This window comes from Simochromis diagramma, unplaced genomic scaffold (assembly GCF_900408965.1).
Source record: "Simochromis diagramma unplaced genomic scaffold, fSimDia1.1 OVJJ01000421.1, whole genome shotgun sequence".
NCBI lineage: Eukaryota > Metazoa > Chordata > Actinopteri > Cichliformes > Cichlidae > Simochromis > Simochromis diagramma.
The window spans coordinates 10,666,827-10,687,726 of record NW_024387250.1 but is presented as its reverse complement, the minus strand read 5'-3'; the positions used below and the strand labels follow the sequence as shown (position 1 = coordinate 10,687,726).

General features: G+C 38.9%; 1 protein-coding gene across 1 annotated transcript; it reads right to left on the bottom strand.

Annotated features, from left to right (window-relative positions):
- Positions 1-7,796: 7,796 nt before the first annotated feature.
- Positions 7,797-19,902, bottom strand: si:ch73-52p7.1 (uncharacterized protein LOC100321084 homolog). The gene is made up of 2 exons (XM_040001673.1): positions 19,778-19,902; positions 7,797-12,102 (listed from the first exon to the last, which is right to left on the bottom strand). Exons 1-2 carry the CDS (start codon positions 19,849-19,851, stop codon positions 11,283-11,285), a joined length of 894 nt encoding a protein of 297 aa, XP_039857607.1. The 5' UTR covers positions 19,852-19,902; the 3' UTR covers positions 7,797-11,282.
- Between the last annotated feature and the right edge of the window lie 998 nt (positions 19,903-20,900).

Sequence of the window (20,900 nt, the reverse complement as noted above, 5' to 3'; positions counted from 1 at the left end):
CTGCAACATAACTGGGAGGTTCAGGTGGGTCAAATGTACACCTAAAGGGCTTAAAACAGCAGGCCTTGACGTATTTCTAACAAAAAAACAACAACAAAGGCAACTTTGTAATTTTATGGCAATCTTCTTGGTCCAGAAGGTATATTGTAACATTTCGGGATGTCCGTAAATTTTCAAGTTACACACAAGATGGGGAAAGGGTGGGGCGGATAACCATAAACGGTGGGGAAAGAAAGGAAAGCCACATCTTTTGTCTGCTCCCTTCAGTCACCAGAGTGGATCATCTGCCTCCAGATCCTCCTCAAAAGCATCCTCTTATGTCACACCGACCCTCTGCATGTCCTAGTTCACTACATCAGTTAATCTTCCTCTTTTCCTACTGCCTGGCAGCTCCATCTTCAACACTCTTTATATTTAGTATATCTATAACCCTCCTCTGCACATGTTCAAACCACCTCAGCCTTGCCTCTCTAACGTTGTCTCCAAAGCACTCATCCTGAGCTGTCCCTCTGATATACTCATTTCTAATCTTTTCCCTCTGGTCACTCCCAATAAAAATCTACACATCTTCAGCTCTGCCACCTCCACCTCAGCCTCCTCAGTGCCACTATCCCCGATTCATACCTCAGCAGGTTTCACTAGCATCTTTCACTCTTCCTGCTGTTCTTCTGACACTTTTGTGCACTCTCCGTTTCTTTGGATGGTTGACCCTAGATATTTAAACTTCTTCTGCTTTGGTGTCGTTTCAGTTTATCACGGACCTCTAGACTCGATCACATAAGCCATAAAAAAAAGTTAGTAAGCCTTTAGTCAATTTGCATCCACATGAGTGGTTTAGAATATTTAAATAAAGAATATTTTAATTTCTATGCGCTTGACTTTCACCTTAAGCTTCTATCTGTTAATCAAAGTGAAACTTATCACACTGCAATTGTAATTACAAGATAATTTAGTTTAAATAAGCAGGGATTGGAACAAATATTATCTTGGCTCGGATTTTTAAACCTTGTTAAAATGTCAGCATAGATTTAACCTGTCTTGTAGTTTATGTAATTATAAATGCATTAACATAGGCTCTCTTTAACCCAACAGTCTCCTCTCTCTTCCCTTCAGACCTCCTTTCCTCTCTTCTAAAGGCCACTTGTGACGAGATGCCAGTGTTCACTTGTTCCTCCATTTGTACTCACTGTACACCCGGGCACTCTGGATGAGTGTCAGCTACATACCACAAACAAATGCTGAAGTGTAGATGCTAATTCTCGCTTTTTGAGACTCCCTCCTTCCTCCTTCCAGCATGCCCAATAATCTCTTCTCCTCTCTCTCTGTCTGCCTCCCTCTCTGCTCCTAATCCGCTCCACAGCCGTGAAAACTCTCCATGAGAGAGAGATGACCCGTTCTAATGGGTGGAGGCAACCACCCACACACACAGCCGCGGAGGGTCCAGCCAAAACACACACAAAACACACACATAACACACACACACAGAGCCGAAGATTGCCGGGCTTATCAAGACGCAGTGAGCCAAGGAGACTCTGCACGATTTAAACCATTAACAGATGATTTTCAAGTTTGTGGAAACCCTGCCCTGCTCTGTCAAAACAGACGGTTGAAGCTGGTCTGGAGATGAAGTTATTAGATCATTAACCGATTGGTCACTTCACAGAAAATCTATCACGATGTTTTGCTTGTGTGGTAAAGTAGCAAAGCAAAACTTTTGCTCGCTCCAGCTTCTAAAGTGATAGTTTATCTGATTTACATTCATGTAACGTCTCAATTTTAAACATCCAACTAAACAAAACAATTTGAATAAGTCAACTCTGGCTTAGTTTTCTGGCAGTTTATAATTAATATTATACTTTATTATAAAATATTGCCAGATTAATCAGTGAAATAAGTGAAATGTTAAACTTGTACTGTTTATACTTCTGTATTGCTTTTGATCTACTGCAGAAATAAAAATAAAGGTTGCGCCGCCCGTGAGCACACCTGTTTGTTTGTTTTTAACCATAACTGCCCATTAGTTACTGATTTATTTCAGGTGAGATTGCAGGTGAATAAGGTAAAGAGATAGCTTGACATTTTATTCACAACTGTATTCCTTCAGTTGAAAATAATGCAGTGAGCTTCTGAAAGATTGTGCTCCAATAAAGTACTAAAAAAAGAAGCAAAAAACACTGCGGTGATTAGAGTATTTGAAACTGCTTGAACACTTTCTGATTATCAGAGTATGAAATCAGGCTTTGAAAGCTTTGTCTTGTAAAACAATTACATAGTGGATTTAATTTAATTATTTCTTTATTTATCTATTTTTAAGTTTTTGGAAATTGGATGTAATTTGCACATGAGGTATAATCTTATTAAACATAGAATAATTTGAGTAATTAAATGAATACTGGCATGTGTATGGGGGATTTTTCTTTCCACAATCTCAAAATTGACGGGTAGATGAAGAAGCATTTATTTATTTGTTTGTTTGCTTTAATGTCTTGCTTTAAACCTTAAATAACAACTAAACCAAGCCATAGTGGATCATCACATCATAAGCTTTTAACTGTGATGAACTCATCAGCCTTTGCTTCTATATTTTTTCTCCACAAACTCCTGAAAGAACAACAAAGTCTTGAAATGCTCTGCTATCTCTTGTGTACTGTTGGTTTCAGTGAAAGCTAAAAATGACACAAGGATTCTGGACCATAAACTGCAAACAATGACTCAACACAAAGCTTCAAAAAGCGAGCAGTTTTGCAGATTTTACCTGAGCAACCTTGTAAAGAAAGATAAAAATGGTGACTTTTGTGCACTTTTGGATTCAAAAATAGTGGTTCACAATTTAAGCAGCTGTGTGATAAAATGGTTTGACCTGAGATGGTATTTAAACATCTCCAATGAAAGAACATTCAAACTTATCATATCAGCTGAGATCGAACAAAGACTCCTCTCCAGAACGAGGGAAAACCTCGCCGTGGATCGCACCAGCTGTTTTGGTGAGCTGAGTGTGTGCAGGTGTTGAGCTCTCAGTGGGATCGTTCAGCCATTTTCCTTCATGCTTGTTTATTAGACCCCTTAAAGGACACACGCAGCTGCTTTTGAATGTTGTTAGCCAGTTGGGTACAAATTACATATGCTCTCCATCCCCGCTGACCATTTGCCAAAGCGAACTACGAGCTTTAAGATTATCATTTAGTCAATAGCATTAAATGCACAATAGTCTTCTCTGGGTCTTTTTCTCCAAGGTTTTCTTTACAGAGAAAAGGGTTTGCGATTTGGCTGGTTTTTACTGAGTGACACATTTGTTCGCCGTATCCTCGAGTGTGACACAAGGACAGTTTAATTACTGTATGATTATGTCATGAAAAAAAGAAAGAAAAAAAGGGTTTTAAACCTCTACAAACAATTTTAAATTGTGTTCCTATTTCATTAATCAAAATAATGTGCATTAGAAAAAGATCAGATGAGTGGTGAAGACAGAATTTGTTGGTAAAAATAGAATTTGTTTTAAAAGCGTCAGATTTGTTACATTTAGACTACAAACCACAGTTAGTAGTATACTACTATAAAGTTGCACTATTTGTATTTAAAGCCTTAAATGGTCTTACACCTGCATATGTGCTATATATGCTGCATCCATTCACTTCCTGAAGATCATTAGGGTCTGCTTCCCAGTCACTCTTGACTGTCCAGTGATCGAAGTTTATTGTGCCTCTGCTGTGGTTGAACTAAAACTCTCCCAAGCGACCTCAGAAATTCATCAGCTGTGGCGATATTTAAATCTGAGCTAAAGAAATGCTTTTTTTTCCTCTTAAGCTTTTGGAAGCTGATATCTGGAACTGTGTTCAGAGGACAAGCTGCTCTTGTGTTATTTTACATAAATGCTGTGAATGTGTGCATTACGGATTTTTAGGAACTACTTTGAGTTTTTCATTGTTTAAATTTTTCGTAGTATAGCACTTTGATTTTAAACACGCTTTATTAATAACATTTAATTATTGCTTTCTCTCTCCAAGCGTCAAATATTTGAACACAAGCTGTATGTCAGCAAGATTGTTTTTTCTTCTCATAATGAGGAATCGTTCATTTATGTATTTGGTCACAGATTAAGTGACATAACCGGTTGCAGGTCACAGATGCTGTTTTCCAGATTTTCCAGAATTATTTCAGATCTTCCCGTGACTTCAAACTGATTAAACCTTTTATTGAGCTGATGTTCAGAAAAGATTGGTTTGGTTCAGTGCAGCAACAAAAAAAATTGCTTTTAATTTATAACCTACTCTCTACGTCTTCAGTGTTGTCATTGTCTGTTCGGTGTATTTTATATAATGTTAATCCATCATGCTCTCCAGTGTCAACTGGAAAGGTTGCACGCAACTTAGCCATCTAACACAGCTCCAGCTGCACAAAGTGATAGAGAGCATGAGTGAGCTGTAGCACTAATGCATGTTAAGTCACTGATCTCACATATGAAGTTCTCTGCACCTTCTTCACTGTGTTCTGCTAACGTCAGTCACATACATTCACATACAAGTGATGAGGAAATGCAGGTAGTCCAGCCTGGTAGCAGTTCCAGTGTGACTATTAAGACCTGAGGCTAACATGAGTGTCATCATGCTGTTGTAACGAGGTTCATGTAATCAATCACAATCAACACATTCAAGTTATATTAATAAAGAGAAAAAATGCTTTCTGTCTCATTAACAACATATACAGGCTTTAAAGACAACACAGACATGTTTTTTTGCTCAAACAATATGGGGTCTGTCTACCCTGGGACACACACACACACACACACACACACACACAAACATAGCCCTGCTAGTTAGCAACAGCAACACTGGCCTTTTTCTAGAGCATTTTCTCCAGACCGGCTCCTCTGGCCATGCTTCAACAGATGGCCCAACAGATCCCTGGACGGGCCTGTAAGGTGGAGAGAAAGGGGCTGTGTGGGAGGAGGGGGGGGTTGGCACCCTCTAAGGAAGGCTGAGGGGGGTGTAGTGTGGGTGAGGGAGGAAGGAGACATATGTCCACAGTCCTGGCCCCTGCTGACGGACTGTCTCTGCTGGCTGCTTAGCGATTGGCTTGTCTTTCTCACAAACACACCACACACATGCATTAGCATGTTTTTGCCACTTAGGAGGATGCTGCATTGACTTCCATATATCCCCTGATGACTGTTATAATTCTATAGACAAATGCTCAGTCTTAACCCTTAAAAAGGCAGCTTACTTATTTACTGCTTGTCCCCCCGTATTGGGAGGTGACTCCTTGTGATGTGACTGGGTGAACAAACTGTTGTCCTCACAATGCGAGCAGCATATGCACGCACACACACACACACACACACACACACACACACACACACACACACACACACACACACACACACACACACACACGTGCACAGATACATAAACTTATTCCAATAAGTCTGGCAGATCGCTGCAGTACAGCTCGTCTTCCTCTCCATCTGCAGCTAAAAGACCCACGCGCCCCGACAATGAGGTGACCATGTCACTGCCTGAGCCGAAGCAGAGGGATGGAGAGAGAGAGAGAGAGAGAGAGAGAGCGAGGGAGAAAAGCAAGAAGTAGGGGGAGAGAGGGGAGAGAGGGGAGGGAGGGGACGAGGGAGGGACACATTAACAAGCTATAATCTCAACTGCCTTATCCATAATGCATTGTGTGGGCCAATTTACATGGTGCTGGTCCCTCTGGGAGAAAGGAGATCATCCATCACATTACTTTATTAGCTCCCTCACTCTCTCTCACAGATGCGTGCGTGCGCACACACACACACACACACACACACACACACACATCATTATTTGTCTCTGCCTCTCCCTCTGTTTTGTGGGCCTGTTTTGTCATGGTTGTTGTTTCAAACTGCTGCTGCCTCTATAAAACAACTCCAAACCGAGCTGTGTTTTGCAGACTGTGACAAGCAGTGAGGGATTTTTTTTATTTTTTTAAATGTGACAGCCGCTGGTTTCAGCATGCATCAGAGGATTTAGGTACCTGACAGGAATCTGAGGCTGAGCCTTGTTTTTCTGAAGGTAAACTGAACACACACAAAGTAATTAAACACTGACTGATTTCCCTTAATTTAATATGAAGCTTTAGGGGATATTTGATGAAATTTAACATGAATAATGAATTACACCGTGGCCCTTTCAAACAGGTAGCCTTATATTGTTAGCAAACAGTATTTGAAAGAAGAAAAATAATATTTCTCTTCGATTTAAGTCTGTTCAAATCTACCCTCTAATTTTAAACGATCAAATAATTTTCTTTATCATCAAAATATTTGTTTTTCTAAAGCAAATTTTATGCAAAAGCAGTGTTGCAACATTTAAAGAGCATTATAAATCAACCAGTACAGGAGTTATGAATCAAAATCAATAAATTTGTTCATGATCAGTGAGGAAGAAAACACGTTCATTTTATTTTTTGCGCACGTATTATATTTTTAAACACACATTTTATGTTTCTTATACTGTTTAAATATCAAGCACGATGGAATAGACGCATAAACACTTTCATGCTTCCTTTATTGATAAAGTTACTGTTTGGTTTTTACTGGTTTTTCATTAGGTTAATTCAACATTTCGATTTTTAAAATCATTTCGAGTTCATTCTAGAGGTATGTTAAAACACGCCGATTTATTTTGCTATCGTGGGCTGGTTTGGCAGGATGTGCGCACGGTGTGTTTGTGTTGGCTGATAGACTCAGAATCAAGGAAATTAATTGTTGCCACTTTAGCCACACACACAGACGGATTACAGATCCATCAGATCCCGCAGTCACCCTGTGAATAAAACGAGCTGTAATTGCAATCATATATGTGTGGCTTCAGCTCCGCGCGCCATACCGTACCATTAGTATCGCAAATAAGTAATAATTTGCTAATGACAACATTATGTTGAGTCAGTTTAGGGGCAATTAAAGTGAGTGATATTTACATATGCCTAATGAATCACCGAGCGTGGCAGTTCGGGCGGACTCTAATGAATATTCATCCAGGCATTTCTCCCCTGCGCGCAGCAGTTTATAAACTGAATTATGGCTGATTTGCCCTTTTAAAAAATGAACATGGGCGCATCTCCCACAAGGAGGCGGCGAACAATAACGTCTGATTATAAAAATGTTTTACTGCTAAACTGCCGGTGAGGAGACGGCGGCAGCGTGGTAAAAGACTCTCTTTGGAGGGGTGCTGAGGAGGGAGAGCCCACCTAAAATCAATCCAATTTAGTCTGGGCCCTCTCCACCTCTTTTTAGACTGACAGAAATATTCGCAGCGTGCACACGGGGCGCGCTCTGTCATCGCACTGGACATGTTCAGCAGCTGCTTTTACTAGAGGAGTCTGCCTTCAGGTTATCCCGAGCAGAGGTTAGACTCACACCAACCTTTAAAAGCGCGGGGTTGACTGGCTCCTCCACCCGCCTGTGATTTCTCCGGTAATTGCCCCCGGTTGGTGGGTGAGTCGGCTGAGCGTTGACCTCTCAGGTGCGGGGCCAACAGGCGGTATCGGTTTGCATTCACAGGGCGCTTAACAAGATGGGCTGCACGTTTATCATGCAAATAAGCAGCTCTCTAGCAGGTGTCAGCGCACACTCGCATGAGTGCGCACGCACACGTGCACGCGCGCGAGCAGAGGCTTTAACAGCACTGCAGTCATTATCGCATTACAAATGTAACCACAGACACACAAGGCTGACATATGCAGCTGTGCCTCATAATGACCAATGACCCAAAAACAATAATCAATGATAAAAAAAAAAACATTAAAATCACACTGAGCACAACTGTAAACCAAAACATCATTTTATTGTAAACATTTTGCACATTATAAGCATGTGGCTGTATTTTTAGATGTAGCATACATATGTGCACTCATAGCCAAGAGGCTTTGGGAAGCATTTTCATTTTTTTCATATATGTTTAGATTTTCAAATACAGATCCCGAATGTTTAAGAGTCTAAATCTTTTATTATTATATAATTAAAGATAATACTGTCTGGCTTTATTAAGTGAAACATGCAGAATCGCTGCCTACAGATATAACACTCCTCACAAGCTTCATGTTGCTGTTGATAAATCATGACAACTTTTACATTTAGGTTAACTGCATCTGTAGATCGCTTCAGTCCTTCCTCAGTCCTTCAATTTGTCGCCACCTCTTTGATTCAAATGTATCTGCTGCCACCTAGTGGTCTATTTGTGCCACTGTCGTTTTTGGGAGTAGCACAAATGACAGTTGCACACATTTTGTTTCATACGCTGCAACTTCAGTTGTCTGGATTATATTGTTTAGATGGGAAATGAATTCTTATATAGTCTTTGTCTGCTCCACTTCAGCACTAAGACCACTTTATACAACATGTTCCATTTAGCCCAAAAAAATCATACAAATACCTTCTACACTCAAAAAAATGAAATTGGGTGGTTGTTACATGTACAAGATCCAAACTTGTAATTTGAACTAAATAATTTCACGTTTCTATGGTGAACGTAATTGAATCATGTAGCATCTACATGAAATTCAGCAACTTAATTTGTTCTTGTTGAGATGACATGATACAATCTAGTAAGAGTGGTTCGTTACCTGGACTCACGGCATTCACAAGATCACATTAGATGTCAAACTTGCAGAAAGTTCTGCATCAACCCTTGTAATCATAGCTTTCCTAGCTTTGTTGAGCCTAGATTGACAGCTTGGTGGCGTGATGGTTAGTACTGTTGCCTCCCAGCAAGAAGAGCCTGGGTTCAAATCCACAATCTGGCTGGTTTGTGTGTAATTAGAGTTAGGTTTCGGTGATTCTAAATTACCTGTGAATGTAAGTGCAAATGGTTGTTTGTCTCTATGAAATCATCAACCCCATAGCGGTTCATTAAGCAAGACTAGCAGTAATTGCCTTGATTAACAAAGTAGTTGTTCCAACAACAAGATTTCATTGTGTTTTCCTAAAGTTTTTAACTTGTGTAGAATGAATTAAAACAAATTTCACTTTACATACTTAAATCAGTCACTTCAAGTCAATGCAAGTATACTACGGTGATCCAACGTAATCTGATTACATTAAACCACCAAATGCCAAATGTGTTGGTTTGACATTGTCAAAAATGGGTTATTGTACTTGGTTAAATCACGTGGAAAAAGGTGCCATGATTAAATTGTGTTCATCCAACAACAGATTTTTTTGAGCGTATCTAACAAGAACACAGTCACATGCCAGCGAATGCATCAGGAGCAACATAAGGTTCAATATTTGTCTCATTAGTAGATGGCCTGTTCTGTAATCCACAGCCACCCCAAACAATTTAGCTTATATATTTCTGCACTCGTAGCCAAAAAAAGCTTTCATTTTTATATTCAGATTTTGTGCAATCTATGGAAAAGTTTCAAAGAGTTATTTTGAAATAAGTCAAATTTATCTATAAAATAAGGTATTTACAGTGTGGCCCATGCTTTTTCATAAAAACATCCTCGAAGACCAACTTCTTCCACTATACCAGGAGCTTTTTGGTGAGCTGAGAATCCATCTTCACTATATCATAGAAATTATACTGAACTCATGAAATCCTAAAAACATAGAAAAATTAGGATGTAACTGGAACAACAACAACAACAAAAAGTTGTTTTTAATACTTTCACAAAAAGCTCTGCTGATCACACAAAAAAATAATAAAAAGTCAGCTCGAGAAAGCAGAACTGGGAGGGATTCGTAAAAACATGTTTTGCTTACAAATGAACTTCTTTAGTTTTTTTTTTTTCTAGCATTGGCAGACACGTGAGACTGTGTGTAAGTGAAGTTATTATAAGTCAACATTACACCAAATCATTTTGAAACAGCTGAATGTTTAGTTGCAATTAAGGACCCTCCATCTTTTCACAACATTCACTGTGCTTGACATTATGACATGCAGAAAAAAAACTGCTGCAGTATATGAAACGGTGTTGCAGCCTCACATTAGATTAAGGAAGTGGACCACAGCTTTCATTGCATTCTCCATTTTCTATCACATACAGTGCTGTGAAAAAGGATTCAGCCCCCTTCCCATTTTTATTTATTTTTGCAAATTTGTCACACGTATTTCAGATCATCAATCAAAATTTAATATTAGTCAAAGGCAACCAGGATAAATACAGCATGCAGTTTTTAATGTATTTATGAGAAAAAGGTTTTCCAAACTTACCTGGCATTATGTGAAAAAGTCATTTTCTAAGCCTAATAATTAGTTGTGCCACTGGTTACTGCAGCAAGCACCACATTCAAGCATTAGTGATAACTGACAATGAGTCTTTCACATCTCTGTGGAGGAATTTTGGCCCACAGTATTTTGGTTTACTTTAGCCACACTGGAGGTTTTACAAGCACAAATCGCCTGTTTAGAGGTTTGCTTGGAAGCTGCATTACCCAAGTGTGCTTGAACTTCAGGGCACGAACTGATGGCTGGACAGTTGTCCTTCAGGATTTTGTGTTAGAGATCAAAATTCATGGTTCAATCAATTACAGCAAGTCATCTATGTCCTGATCCTGAAGCAGCAAAAAAGCCCTAGACCATCACACTAACACCACCATGTTTGACCATTGATTTGATCAGTGTAAATAATATTTTCCCAAGCTTTTGTTTCCTTTCTGGTCAGCAGTGATTTTTCTCCTTGGAACTCTCCCATGGATGCCATTTCTGCCCAGTCTCTTTCTTACTGTTGAACCATGAACTCTGATTTTAACTGATTGAAGTGAAGCCAACACTTAGATTATGTTATGGGCTCTTTTGTGACCTCCTGCATGAGTCATCAATTAGTAGATTCGGATAGCAGTTTTCCCTCAATAAATAAAAAATTGCCATTTTGTATTTACTTGTTTGATGATCTGAACCCTGTAAGTGTGCTGAATATGTGAAAATAGGAAAGAAATCGGGAAGGGGCAAATATTTTTTCACAGCATTGCATAGGAAACAAAAGAGTAAATATTGGTCGGCTGGATAACACAGGAAGGAAACAGACTGTACTTTCTAACCGCTGCCTTCAGCATAAACATAGAAACAGCAAAACTCTGTGATTGGCCTATTTTAACACACTATTAAACAACTGTGCAAACTCTTGGGCCGCCTGATGTGATTAAAGTTATTGAACCAAAACTTCAAAACTTTTTCCCGGGACAAGAATGCAAAAACAAATGTAAACTCTTTCAAATGCATTCAGTTTCCAAGAAACGTGGACATTTTCACCACTAATTCAAATGACTGAAATCCTGCTTTTAAAAGAGATTAAACTATTTTTTTTTATCAGTATACAAAAGTGACATATATGACAGATGTCTCTGGCAATTTCGGCAGGTGGAGTTCAGGGAAAGGCAGCGCACCACTGCTGTCTATGTGTGTCTTTACTGTGTATGCTTTAACCACTGCTCCCCCCTCCAGCACTGATTTGTGGATGATTCCCAGTCTGGCTTGTTCATAATACTCTGCTCCGAGCTCCCTGCCCAGGAAGATGTCTTGGACCTGTGCTGGAGACAGACTTAAATGATCTCTCCTTAAGTCCAGATTTGTGTCTATTTCTGTGTTGTACCTATTTGTGTCTAAGTCAGCATTGTTTTCTCTGTCTGGGTCTCCAGTCTTGGCTCTGTTCAAATCTGGATAGGGATAAAATGGCTTCTGTGGCAGGTTGACCACCGTCAGCCTCTCCAGGTGGTGCACGGCAAAATATCCCTCCGGATTAAAAGGAGGCATCCCACTGGATCCGCAATAGATCATTGTGAGGTGCCTCACCTCTGAGTTGTTGAGCAGACGTGCTGCATTTGACGGTGACGTGAACCAAACGGTTAAGCGTCTCATCTGGAAAACAGGAGACAAGTGCGACTGCAGGCGGTGCAGTGTGGAGAGCTGGATGTCCTTGCATACGCAATCTGTAAGCGATGAGATGCTGCAGGGTTGTGGGTCCTGGCTGCAGGAGTAGTACAAAAAGCTGTTGTGGGTTACATAAGCCAGGTGCAAGTCAGATCGCTGCAGAGCCACCGAAACACACAGCAGCACACAGAAGAAAGGGGCAGGGGGGCTGAAAGCAGTCATCACTGCTGAAGAAGAGTCTCGAGCATCTTCATCAGTCCTGCATTTAAACACAACATTACATTATTATCAGCAAATCGCACTTATTGTTGCAGTCTTAGTAAATTCTGACCATGATTATCAAGGTGAACAATGAATGAACAATTAGAAAGAAAGGCTACTATTCTCTGAACAGACAGTCGGTCTGTTCAGTTTTTTTTAAATTAGTTCTTTATTGTTTTTTACAGTTCAATTCAATTCAATTTATGTAAATAGCCCTCTTCACAGGATAAAAACCACAAAAGAAAATCAAACATACAGCACAAATCTAATTAAAAGACAATCTAAATAAATGAGTCTTAAGCTGCTTTTTAAAAGAATAAATACAATCAAGGCAACGTAGTGATGGAGGGAGCCACCGCTCTAAAAGATCTATCACCTCCGGTCTTAAAACGTGTTCGTGGGACTACCAGCAGCCTTTGATTAGATGATCTCAGGCTGCGAGAAGGAGCGTGGGGTTCTAAAAGATCAGAAATGTAGGCAGGGGCATCACAATTCAAAGCTTTAAAAGTCAGTACCAAGATTTTAAAATGAATTCTAAAATGCACTGGAAGCCAGTGTAATGAACGTAACACTGGTGTAATGTGCTCTCTTGTTCGTGTCTTAGTTATTATATTTCTATGCACCATAATATAGAAGTTTAAGTATAAATGCTCAGTTTCCAGAGTGGATGATAACATTGTGGGAATGATCATATAATAAAATAGTACAGCACTTAAGAAGAAACATCCATTTCAGTGGTAAAAGCTTTAGGGCTGACTGTAAGGCAGACAGGAGTGGGACCAAAATGCAGACTTGAGAAATCGAGAAATAAGCTAAAAGCAGCTTTGTTGCTAAACTCATGGGAACAAAACAACAAACAAAAAACTGAGAAGGCAGAAACGAGGAACTTACAAATTAGGCACTATGGAAGAAATACAGAATGCATGGGACACAACATGAGGAAGATTGCAACAAAGAACACAAGTTTAAACAGACAAGAGAAGAGGAAGGCAGAGGCGAGATGCCTGAAGAAAAAACACACAGCTGAACTAATTCTAGCCAATGAGACAAAGGGAAGCAAAACTGTACCGAGCACACACAAGACAACCAAAACTCAACCAGAAGGAACAGAAGGAACAGAAACACAGACAGGAAGGAAACCAAACACAGAGACAAGACAGACTTCACACAGGCAAGACTGGGCACAAAATGAAACATCACGTAATGAGGACTAAAGGACTACAACAGAACCCAAGTGCGTTTCATCTTGAGATTAGACTGATGGCCGGACATTTTCCAAGTCTTGAGGCAGCAAAACAGCCCCAAGTCATCACACTGTTTTGTTACTTCTAACAAAATGGGATGCACACCATCAAAAAGTTTGTGGATCCAAAAAACTTTTGCCTTGTCAGTCCGTAGAATATTTCACTCTTCGCACAGGGCCATGTAGGTTTAGATCTAATATCCCCCTAATTAAAAAAAAAAAAACCACTTTAAAACTGCTTTTTATTTTACCTGTGTTATCTTTGTCTAATATTTAAATTTGTTTGATGATCTGAAACATTTAAATGTGACAAACATACAAGAAAAATTCAGGAAGGGGGCAAACACTTTTTCACACCACTGTAACTCACAACCCTGGGTCACAACATTGGGACCATGCCAGAAAACAAACAGATAAAGTTGTATTGACTGTGTGAGCTTGAAACAGGGAGACATCAGTCTGAACATATTTTATTAATGACTTTCAATGTTCTTATTTTTTTCTCTTTTTTGTTTGCAGTTTTAGTTCGTTTTTATAGTTTGATTTATTCAGTCACTGAAAATAACAAATAGCGAACTGAGTTTGCTATTAATAGAGTAATAGATCCTGAACAAGAATTTAAACTAAATAAAGTAAAAACAGTACACACACACACACACACACACACACACACACACACACACACACACACACACAGGAGAGGTTTGAATTCAAAGCTTTCTAGCAGACACAATGCCATTCCTAAATCGAATCAAGCAGAAAGTCCTGATGCCAAACGCTAACCCTTTAAGTAAAGGATATCAGTTGGCTGCCTGTTATCATGAAATCTTATATTAATAACATGACAGCTGGGATACACTTCATTCTATCTAGCCCACATGAATTGGATAAGTGAAAGAAAATAGATGGATGGATACACTGATGAAAGAAGGGTAGTTATTAATTTTGCATGTTATTGTTGTAATAACTTTGTTTTTGTTTTTACTTGCCTTATTCGCCTGTGTCTTGTTTCATGCTGTGTAGTTTAGATAAAAGACACCTCAGCCCTGTTGTTTACCTTAAATATTTCAATGCCATATAATGACCAAAATGATATGCCAAAAGCTGAACATCGGAGACATATTGATACAGAGATATAGATATGTAGTCATTATCAACTCAAGAAATATCTTGGAAATTTACACAAGAAACTCATAAAAAATGGCATAAAACTGGTAACAGAAAACCTCAAAATAATCACAAAATCCAAAAATAAACAGAAGCATAGAAATCCGAGGACTATGACACACACGATGATATTGCACTGAAAGCTTTTGTTGTAAATATACAGTTGTGGTTACAAGTTTACAAACATGCTTGCCTGTTGGTACAATGTTCTTAGGTGGGCATAAGTGTCATAGTAATTTGGGGCTTTTAAAGCTTTATTAGAACTGTTTTTTATCGAGGGAGGAGAAATCCAATGATATTTTTGATTTTCTCCAATCCACACAGGGTCAAAAGTATACATAAAGGCTCAAATATATGCATACATTCATTTAAGTCTCTTGATTCGTGTTGCTGATCTACAATGTATTGTAACAAGACAGCACCATGGCCTGTTCTCATTAGCGATTATAATTGACTACAACTGGTGGTTTCTTGTTGTTAGCATAAAAAGGAGAAATTATTAGAGTAACTGTTGAATTGACCAGTGGTATCGTTCCAACTTGTGTAAATCTACAATTACTGTATATTTCCAATTTGTGTGCCTTTTGTCACAATGATAACAGATGTTTGGAGGAATAAAGGTGAGGCTTTCAAACCTAAGAACACTGTCCCAGCAGTCAAGCATGGTGGTGGTAGCATCATGCTCAGGGGCTATTTTGCTTCCAGCAGTACTGGTACATTGCACAAAGTGGATAGAACAAGAAGGAGGAGGGGGACTACTTCTAAATTCTTCAACTTCACCTCAAATCAGCAGCTAGATGGACATAATCGGGTCTTCCACTAGAAACACATCCAAATTAAATAAAGAAGGCTAACGTTAAGCTTCTAGGATTTCCTTCTCAGCCTTGAGCTCAACCCAATTGAAAATTAGTGGACTATGCTTTAAAGCTAGGCACATGCCAAGAAACCAACCAATTTAACTTAACTCCATCGCAATATGCTGATTATGTAGAGTGAGTAGAGGGAAAGACCCAAGATGCAAATGCTGTACACAGGTAGGATTGAACAAAAATGAGTCATTTAATTAGGCTGTTGAAAATATCCATAAAATGTCCATAAAGCAAAAAATAAAATCCAAAAGGTGAAAAGCAGGCTATTGCCAGAGGCACAATGAACTAGGTACATTGAGCATGGAAACAGGGAGGGCAATCGTGAAAGTGAATACAGCTGTAATCACAGAGGCCAAGAAAAGGAGAGAAAAGTAAAATCTAATATAGTTGTGACTTAAACATAATCTATATTTTTAAAAAAGCTCTTTCAGTTCAGGTCCGCTTTCATAAATGACTAAATAAAATGGACTGAGGTCATTCTGTACGTTTAATGCATTAAATATTTACTTACCAACACATGAAGAGAGGGGATATGGACGATATCTACAGATGGTTTGAATTAGCACCCACACACGCACACACTCACACCCACTCATACACATGTGTGATGGGTGTGCTCTTTTTGAACCCCAGTTAAGGATATATTGCTTGGCACAGAAAGCCCACATTGAATTTCACATGGACAAACACACTTACTTAGAAAATTACAGCTGTGCTTTGAGATTCCAGAGAAAACACTGTTTTGAAATCGTGGTTTCTATGACCGTCGGTAGATTTTCTGGTTTGGCAATAAAATCAGTGCAGAAACATGACTTTCAGCCTCATTTTGAAGTCCGGATGAAGCTGACCGCTACATTCTTCCTTTGGGTTACATTAAACAAAAGACAATTATCTAAATCTAACTTCAAATAGTCTTATAGTGTTGTTGTTGTTGTACTTACACTTATTCACCAATGGATGAGATTTACGTAACATCTCAGGGTTCATTACTGTTTTGTATTTTTCTTTCTTTGTAACATAATATTTTTGGAGACTGCAGAATTGGATACATAAGAAAACTGTGTGACTTTACACACATACACTCAAAATGTGATAAAATGTGATTACAGCTGTGCAATGTGCACTTGGCGTACGTGCATTACTGTAGGTATCTGCAGACAGCCAACTGGGAAAGTTGCTGTTACCAACTGAAATACAGCCTCCACCTAATAAATACAACTTTGAATGTCTGTTTCTTGTCTTTCTGGTAAGTTAACCTTGAAAGCTGCTCCCTGTGGTTTTATATTTACCAGACAGAAATTAGGCTTCTTTTCTCTGCAAGAAAGCAAACATTTCCACCAAGTGCAATGGTTGTCATAAGAGCTGGGAAATTGCATTAAATGTCTTAAAGGAACATAAAGCGTGAAAGAAATCCTATTTAATTTTGCATTTACAGAAGAAACTTGTTGGCTCTGTGCTTGCAAATTCTAGAAGTGGAGAGTAATGATTACCAGCTTTTAATAATTATTTATTTTGACATTCAGACAGACATTGGCCTTAAGGGTGAGTGTTTTCCTTTTGTTCAGACTAATTCTGCTTCAGGATTGGAGCAAAGTGGTGCCGACAGGTGGCCACGGCCAACACGGACTAAAGTCTGCCCATCCTACACAGGGTAAAGTGTGTCAAGATATACAGCGAGATTCTGGGCTGCTCCAGATGAAATATGACCAACAATGAAAGAATTAGACATGAGGTTCAAAGTTGGCCTTTCTAACAGTGTTGTTTTCAAAGATTACCTGGGAAAAAGTGTTAGAAATTTAAAATGACCATCTCACAATGTAACCAACCACTAAAAATGTCGAGGGGGGGTAATCAACTTGATATGAAAAGTGCAAACTCAAAAGGGAATGGTTGGAAGTAACATGTCAGGAAAATAAATGCTTGGGTTTGAAATAAAAAGGTTTCCCCCAGCAGCTGTTATGACTGAGTCAAAGGGGATATAGCACGACAACAAACAGAGGAGGGATACGATCCATGCTTGACAGAGCATGTATTAGCATGTTACAGTCTGCATCCATCAAAACCAACAACATATAAAGAACAACTATTAGCACATATAAAAAATCAAATGAACACAAAATCACCGACACCCATCCTATTCCCAAGGAAAACTAACAAAAACAAAATGTTGACCATTTCCTGTTCCAAAAGGAGAAGGAAAAACAAATACTTGTTCTGCTCACGTTTGTTAAAGCTGTGTCACGCAGAGTGGCTTATAAGGCTGCAAAAATCTCAGTATATCATAAATCTATGAGACCCAAATGCAGAAACGCTTAGGGAGGCAAAGGTGAACAGAAGACAAGTTGTTTATTGCCCGATGTAGAAAGTCCAGCAAAACACAAAGTCCAAAGGAGTCAGTGTAAAAAACCCAGAACAACTGAAAACCTAAAACTAGAGAAATAAACACAAAATACAAAATGAAATAAACAGGCAGGAAACCACACAGGAAACAGAAATAGATGATTTGACAGATGGGTAACAGAAGACTCGTGGAGTAAATCACAGGCGAGGAGATGAAGGAAGCAAAACTAAAAGCAAAACGCAAGGAGCACTGACTCTCAAAATAACACAGGAAGTGTTATAACTATAAGGGGAAGACACATAGACATGAATGAACTGCATACAAAGAACTAGACACAAGACGGTGAAACACTAAGAGAAGAAGTGATCTGTATAACAACTGAGACAAAGGAGCAGAACTAAATACACTAGAGAATATAAATATAAATATAAAGATTAAACAAACCACGGATCACAAGGAATAAAATAAGCAGTCGAATGACCCAGAACCACAACACAGCCACCGTTACATTAGGATTTATAGCTAGTAACTGCCATTTTTCTACAGGAGTTTTTCATAATTGAAATTGTAAATATCTGATGAGTTGTAGCAACAGTTAAGAAAAGTTATAATCCTAGCAGTTTTTTAAAAAAATCATTTGAGACAAAGTTACATAAAAAAAATTTGTTTCTGAGTCCACATGTTGTACTTCTCCACAGTAGTCACGTCTGAATGTGATGAATGATGAAAAGCTGGTCACTGAAACGTGGACGATGTCACCATCCTGGGTCTTTTGACCCAGTGTTTTGAGTTCATATATACATTGATGTTTATGGTTTATGTTTGAGTTTAAGTTTCTTAGGTTCTCTAAGTTCATTCCTTTATGCCTAGGTTGCCGTTACTATTCATGGTTTATTAGATTCCCCTTGTGTCTTCAGCCCCTGTGTTTAAGACTGTGACAGAAAATCTGGCTGACAGCAGTTTGCTGAGCTCATTTAGTGATAATACATTTAATCACACGTGCTTGGCATATCTTACTGAGGAATAGTCGGAGCTACCAAATAAATCATCAGAAGACACTACACAGTAGTTTACAAATTGAGCATTTAGTTAGACTTGGTATAGAAAAGTTTAAAGTGCTTGCCAAGTATGGCTTGTTTGGAATCATTGCCAGGAGAAAGCTTCTTTTCTCTTTGCAAAGTTGCATCTCATTAAATTGGAGGACTTAGGAAACAGTGTCCTTTTGACAAGATAGTGATGTTTGGTCATAATGCACAGCACTATGTTCAGTGAAAAACAAACAGAGCACATCAGCGCTATCACCATCAACTCTTTTGTATAGCAAAGTATTCCGGGGTCAAAGGTGAATCCATCTGTAGCAAAGCTAAAGCTTGGCTGAAACTGGGTGATGCAACAGGTCAGTGATCCCACGCACAGCAGAATGGCTTAAAAAGAAAAGGATCACGGTGTTGTACTTGGTGTTTCCCAAGACACAGAGGTTTGTGTAAACCTTTCTTTTCACTTGACTATATTTGGGATGGAACACTGTCTTCCTTTCTCTTCCCCATATTTGAAAAACATGAATCGCTGTCCAGCAAGAGTCTGTTAATGCAGTGATTCACTGATAAAATTCAAACATCAGGCTGTATTCTTTGGGTCGGAGTTTAATTTTAATTTCAGTCCTGTTTAACAGCCTAAGTTTAATCTCTGTGAAATCCGTGTTTGTTCAGCAGTCTCAGAAGAAAGACTTTCAGGGGTTCACAGTAAAGTGTGAAGAGACACAAAACAGTGAATTAAAGGCACTCTCGATTGATAATCCAGCATCATGAGCATATCTGTTTCACCTAAAGAGATTTGTGAGAATATTTCTGTTACATAACGCACACTACCAGGAATGCATAAGCTATGTAATGTAATATGAGAATGCACATAGGGCTCGGCTTTCTGATCCTTACATAGCGTTAACAACAGGACCCAAAAATACACATTTGACAGCTGTTAGTGTACACTAAATCCTCTTCAGCGTTAGTAAGCATAGAGAAAGTTTTTCATGGTTTTCTGCTGTGTAACTTACCCCAAAATGCTGCTGAGGACCAGATATGCGAATGCGTCAGAGTGAGGCTGGAATTGGGAGGGAAAGTCAAACATCCAGCTGACGTCAAGATGTGGGAAGTATCCCACTTAGGAAGCTGTAACTCACATCTGGAAGAGACTGAGTTCAGCCTTAAGTGCAATACAATAAAGTTCTGTCTGCTCTGAATATAAGTGACCCATGAAGAATCCTATTGTTTACTTTTTTATATATACTTTTTTGTCATCACTGCATTAAAGTTTCTGGATTTAAAACATATTTCGTTCATAAGCTATATAATGTGACGGCTCCATAAATGGCGTTTTATTTATTTTTGTCTGCCAGTAAATATAACACATAATGGCTGTGAGGAGGGTTTTCTTTGGCTTGACACATGGGAAAAACGGGTGATTTCCCGTTAAAGACATGGAAGGGATCCAAAGTTTGCTGCTTTCAAGTGCTATCGGAAATCCCAGAATTGGACTTGATCTCGATGGAACAACCTAAAATTTAATGTCTTGAAGTTCAAGAGAGAAAAGCTACACTTATTTTCAGTGAATTTCTTCATTCTTTAAGTTATTCTATACTTCTGATTTTCTTCATTTTTGAAAAATGTTTTAGAAGAAAAATGCTTTTTTTTTTGTCTGCCACTAAGAATTGCATCTTGACTGATGATGGTGATGATCTGGGTGTAAACAGACAGCATTTGTAGGGGGGAAAGCATACTGATTTGCTAGCTTTTTCTCTACTTAATTTAAGTTTGCAGCGTCTTTACATTGTGCTTTTTCAAATTTGATGAGGGAGGCAAATACGACTTAAATAGCTACTGGCAACCACCACATCGAGCTGGAAAGGATGTGCATGAGGTCAGGACAAATAGAGATGGAAATGTGCTTACAAGTGAAGAGAGTCAGCTATAAAGGAAAAGGATTACTTAGAGGAGCTTTGAATGATGAAAACAATGCCAAGAGAGGAAGCCACTGCATGAGGAAGTCAGAAGTGGCAGAGAAGTAAGTGGGGGTGGTGTTGGACATGCGTGTGGACATAAGGTGTGTGGTAGAAGTGACATATGGGTTTAATGTGGCGTTGATAAAAGCCTGCTATGGTGTATGGTTTGGATATGGTG

Coding starts and splice junctions, on each gene's coding strand:
- si:ch73-52p7.1 (XM_040001673.1), bottom strand. CDS start 19,851: ATGTTTGACTTTCCCTCCCAATTCCAGCCTCACTCTGACGCATTCGCA. Junction 12,103..19,777: donor GTCCTCAGCAGCATTTTGGG/GTAAGTTACACA, acceptor GTTTAAATGCAG/GACTGATGAAGATGCTCGAG.